This window comes from Hyla sarda, chromosome 3, assembly GCF_029499605.1.
Source record: "Hyla sarda isolate aHylSar1 chromosome 3, aHylSar1.hap1, whole genome shotgun sequence".
NCBI classification, from domain to species: Eukaryota; Metazoa; Chordata; class Amphibia; order Anura; family Hylidae; genus Hyla; species Hyla sarda.
This window is the reverse complement of record NC_079191.1, coordinates 183,927,926-183,933,186: the sequence shown is the minus strand read 5'-3', so window position 1 is coordinate 183,933,186 and position 5,261 is coordinate 183,927,926. Positions and strand designations below refer to the sequence as shown.

The following is a 5,261-nucleotide window of genomic DNA, read 5'->3' as shown; positions in this document are numbered from 1 at the left end:
TTGTCAAAATAACACTATATATATATATATATATATATATATATATATATATATATAATATATACACACACACACACACACACACACAGTGGGGCAAAAAAAGTATTTAGTCAGACACCAATTGTGCAAGTTCTTCCACTTAAAAATTAGATGAGAGAGGCCAGTAATTTTCATCATAGGTATACCTCAACTATGAGAGACATAATTAGAAAAAAAAAATCCATAACATCACATTGTCTGATTTCTAAAGAATTTATTTGCAAATTATGGTGGAAAATAAGTATTTGGTCACCTACAAACAAGCAAGATTTCTGTCTCTCACAGACCTGTAACTTCTTCTTTAAGAGTCTCCTCTGTCCTCCACTCGTTACCTATATTAACCCCTTCCCGCAGAATGTCATATACAAACGCCGGGTTGTGCAGTGCGTTCGCGCATCCCGGCGTTTATAAATGACATGCAGTTAACCCGGCGCTGCACAGCAGCGCACGGTTTAACAGGCAGAAATCCCGTGCCCAGCGGCGGGAGACAAGTTCTGCCTGACATCCCAGGACCATCTGTAATTGGTCCTGGAATTAGAGCCCTGTGATTGGTCCCTGTGGACCAATCACAGTGTATCAGCGTCTTTGTTACACTAACACCGGCTCCGAAGCTTTCAGTTCGTTCTGAACAGCGATCGGAGCCGGTGTTAGTGTTAGGACAGAAGAAAGAAGACAGAAGAGTGTTAAAAAGCTTTTCTAAAAGCTAAAAATTTAAGTGAAAGTAAAAGAACCCCCCCCCCTGTAGTGCCCCTTACCCTGCTGCTGCTGCTGCCGCCGTCTGAAGTCTGCAGCCTGTCCGATCTGACAGGCTGCAGTGAAGATCCTAGTGACTGTCACTGTATATAACAGTGACAGTCTTGTATAAATCTGTGCCCCAGTAGTGCCCAGCAGTGCCCCTCAGTGCCCATCTGTGCCCAACTGCTGCCTCCTAAGTCTGCAGCCTGTGCGATCTGACAGGCTGCAGTGAAGATCCTAGTGACTGTCACTGTATATAACAGTGACAGTCTTGTATAAATCTGTGCCCCAGTAGTGCCCAGCAGTGCCCCTCAGTGCCCATCTGTGCCCATCTGCTGCCTCCTAAGTCTACAGCCTGTGTGATCTGACAGGCTGCAGTGAAGATCCTAGTGACTGTCACTGAATATAACAGTGACAGTCTAGTGCCCATCAGTGCCCATCAGTGTCCAGTAGTGCCCATCAGTGCCCAGCAGTGCCCATCAGTCTCCAGTAGTGCCCAGCAGTGCCCCTTCCAATTGCTGTCCTCCCTGTCTGAAGTCTGCAGCCTGTGTGATCTGACAGGCTGCAGTGAAGATTGTAACTTGTAACTGTAACTGAATATAGTTACATTCTACAGTACAGTAATAAAGTTTCAGTGCCCATCAGTGCCCCTTATCCTGCTGCTGATTCATTCATTCACTCATTCATTCGTTCATTAATTCATTCATTCGTTCATTCATTCATTCATCAGTTGTAATCTGTGAAGAAATTGAAGTCTGTCAGTGACCATAACAGTGACAGTGAAGAATAATATAAAATACTGTCAGTGCCCTTGAAGTGACTGTCACCCTTTCATTCCATCACCACCTCGCACACCTCCATACTACCCTGTTACGTTTTTTCCTGGTGCGTCACTGATTAGTGACAGCAGTGACAGTTCGCCGCTGTTTGTTTTTACTTCTAGTGGCGCTTTTTGTTTCAGTTTTTCCGTTGTTATAAAAAAAGTAAAAAAGTAAAAAAAAATATAAAAATATAAAAATACAAAAAAAATATTGTTCTAGTGTTGTACATCAGAGACACTTCGCCACTTATAGTGTCATCCAATATGTCAAGGCGTCGCATGTACAGCACTGAGGAGGCATATGCCTTCTTGGCATCTTCCTCTGGTTCAGATAGTGGTGAAGAGTTGTTATATTTGCCCTCTTCTTCTTCCTCTTCCACTGATTCTGACGAGGAACCTCCCCGCCACCGCCCTAGGCCAGGTCCTAGTACCAGTCCTAGTATCAATATTGAGCCAGGTCCTAGTGCCATCTCTGAGCTGATTAATTTGATAGTGGAGGAAACCAACCGGTATGCTGAGCAATTCATTGCGGCCAATCCACAGGAATATCATGCTAGGCCTTATCAATGGACGCCAACCAATGCACTAGAGCTCAAAAATTTTTTTGCCCTTTTGTTTAACATGGGCATAGTTAAAAAGCCCACAATTCGCTCCTATTGGAGTAATGATATGCTTTACCATACTCCACTGTACCGGTCGGTCATGCCAAGGGCTCGGTTTGAAGCCCTCCTCAAATTTCTACATTATGCTAATAATGAAAATTGTCCACCTCCCAGTGATCCAAATTTTGATCGCATATATAAAATTCGGCCCCTTGTTAATTATTTAAATCAAAAATTTTCTGAAGTTTACACCCCAGAAAAAGAGATTGCAGTGGACGAATCTCTTGTGCACTTCAAAGGAAGGTTGCACTTTAGGCAATACCTGCCTAACAAACGGGCCAGGTATGGGGTAAAACTTTATAAGTTGTGCGAGAGCGCAACCGGCTATACGCACAAATTCAGAGTCTATGAGGGGAAAGACTCTAAAATAGAGCCCCCAGAGTGTCCCCCCGTACTAAAAACAACAGGAAAAATTGTATGGGATCTAGTTCACCCCCTGCTAGATCAAGGGTATAACATCTACCTTGATAATTTTTACACTAGCGTCCCATTACTACAATGCCTGTTTGCCAAGGGGACTGTGGCCTGTGGTACCATCAGGCGAAATCAAAGGGATCTGCCTAAAATTTTTGTACGGCAAAAGTTGAAGAAGGGTGAAAGCAAGGCTGTGTGCAAGGACAACATGATGCTTGTGAAGTACCAGGACAAGCGTGATGTTCTTGTACTAACCACCTTACACCCAGACAGATCCACCCCTGTCCAAGTCCGTGGTACCACAGAGAGTGCCCCTAAACCTGTGTGTATCCAGGACTATAATAAGTTCATGGGAGGGGTGGATCTGTCAGATCAGGCCTTGCAGCCGTACACTGCCCTACGCAAAACTAAGGCCTGGTATAAAAAATTGCCACTGCACCTCTTCCAAATTACCATGTACAATTCATTTGTGGTGTACAAACGTGCAGGAAATACATGCACATACCTGCAATTCCAGGAAAATGTTATTAAGGACTTTCTGTTTGGGGATCCGGAAGGGGAGGAAAGCAGAGCCACAGGATCGGAGAACAGAATAGTTCCAGGGCAACATTTTCCTGCGGTACTTCCCCGTAGAGAATCGGGGAGTAGGCAACAGAAGCGGTGTCGGGTGTGCTCCAAGCGTGGCATTAGAAAATGCACTATATACCACTGTGAGACATGTCCCCACATACCCGGTCTGTGCATTGAAGACTGTTTTAAAATCTATCACACAACATATGATATCTAATTTTGTCCCCTTTAATTATTTTTAGAATGACTTTGGATAACTCTACCCAATGCACCCTTGGAATGACATGTGAGCAATTCATTTATTTTCCCCTTTTTCTCCACTACACTATTTCCAAAAATCTAATTGGCAAACCCCTAATAAAACAAAAAATTCCCATTATACCCCTAGATGAATACCTTGGCAGGTATAGTTTTATATTTTCAACATTTTGCTAAACCCTTAACAAAAAAAAAAAATTCCATTATACCCCTAGATGAATACCTTGGCAGGTATAGTTTTATTTTCACTATCTTGCTAAACCCCTAAACAAAACTTTAAAAAATTTCCATTATACCCCTAGATGAATACCTCAGCAGGTTCCCGGGGTTCTGGCTCCATAGGGGCTTCCTAAATCCGACATGCCCCCAAAAAATTCTCTTTCCAAATTTTGCTCCTTCCCTTCTGAGACCTGTGGTTCACCAGCAAAGCATTTTACGTGCTTTTATGGGTTATTTCCTTGCTCAAGGGAAATGGGGCTACAAATTTTGGGGTAATTTTTCAGCTATAACCCATTGTAAAAATGTAAAATTTGGGGAAAAACAAGCATTTTAGTGATTTTTTATTTTATTTTTTACATATGCAAAAGTCGTGAAACACCTGTGGGGAATTAAGGTTCACTTTACCCCTTGTTACGTTCCCCAAGGGGTCTAGTTTCCAAAATGGTATGCCATGTGTTTTTTTTTTTTTTTTTGCTGTCTTGGCACCGTAGGGTCTTCCTAAATGCGGCATGCCCCCAGAGCACTTCCAAAAAGCCAATATGTGACTCCTTCTCTTCTGAGACCTGTAGTGCGCCAGCAGAGCTTTTTTCACCCCCATATGGGGTGTTTTCTGAATCAGGAGAAATTGGGCTTCAAATTTTGGGGGGTATTTTCTGCTTTAACTCTTTGTAAAAATGTAAATTTTTTGGGAAACCAAGCATTTTAGGTAAAATTATATATATATTTTTTTTACATATGCCAAAGTCGTGAAACCCCTGTGGGGTATTAAGGTTCACTTTACCCCTTGTTACATTCCCCAAGGGTTCTAGTTTCCAAAATGGTATGCCATGTGTTTTTTTTTTTTTTTGCTGTCCTGGCACCATAGGGGCTTCCTAAATGCGGCATGCCCCCAGCGCAAAATTTGCTTCCAAAAAGCCAAATGTGACTCCTTCTCTTCTGAGACCTGTAGTGCGCCAGCAGAGCACTTTTCACCCCCATATGGGGTGTTTTCTGAGTCGGGAGAAATTGGGCTTCAAATTTTGGGGGGCATTTTCTGCTTTAACCCTTTGCAAAAATGTAAAATTTTTGAGAAACCAAGCATTTTAGGTAAAAAAAAATATATATTTTTTTACATATGCAAAAGTCGTGAAACCCCTGTGGGGTATTAAGGTTCATTTTACCCCTTGTTACGTTACCCAAGGGTTCTAGTTTCCAAAATGGTATGCCATGTGTTTTTTTTTTTGCTGTCCTGGCACCATAGGGGCTTCCTAAATGCGGCATGCCCCCAGAGCAAAATTTGCTTCCAAAAAGCCAAATGTGACTCCTTCTCTTCTGAGACCTGTAGTGCGCCAGCAGAGCACTTTTCACCCCCATATGGGGTGTTTTCTGAATCGGGAGAAATTAGGCTTCAAATTTGGGGGGTATTTTCTGCTTTAACCCTTTGTAAAAACGTAACATTTTTGAGAAACCAAGCATTTTAGGTAAAATATATATATATTTTTTTACATATGCAAAAGTCGTGAAACCCCTGTGGGGTATTAAGGTTCACTTTACCCCTTGTTACA

General features: G+C 42.4%; 1 protein-coding gene across 1 annotated transcript; it reads left to right on the top strand.

The window, feature by feature from the left end:
- Positions 1-1,858: 1,858 nt before the first annotated feature.
- Positions 1,859-3,457, top strand: LOC130361014 (piggyBac transposable element-derived protein 4-like). The gene has a single exon (XM_056563574.1). It carries the CDS (start codon positions 1,859-1,861, stop codon positions 3,455-3,457), a length of 1,599 nt encoding a protein of 532 aa, XP_056419549.1.
- Positions 3,458-5,261: the final 1,804 nt, after the last annotated feature.

What these genes read in the sequence shown, in the direction of transcription:
- LOC130361014 (XM_056563574.1), top strand. Translation starts at nt 1,859, where the DNA reads ATGTCAAGGCGTCGCATGTACAGCACTGAGGAGGCATATGCCTTCTTG.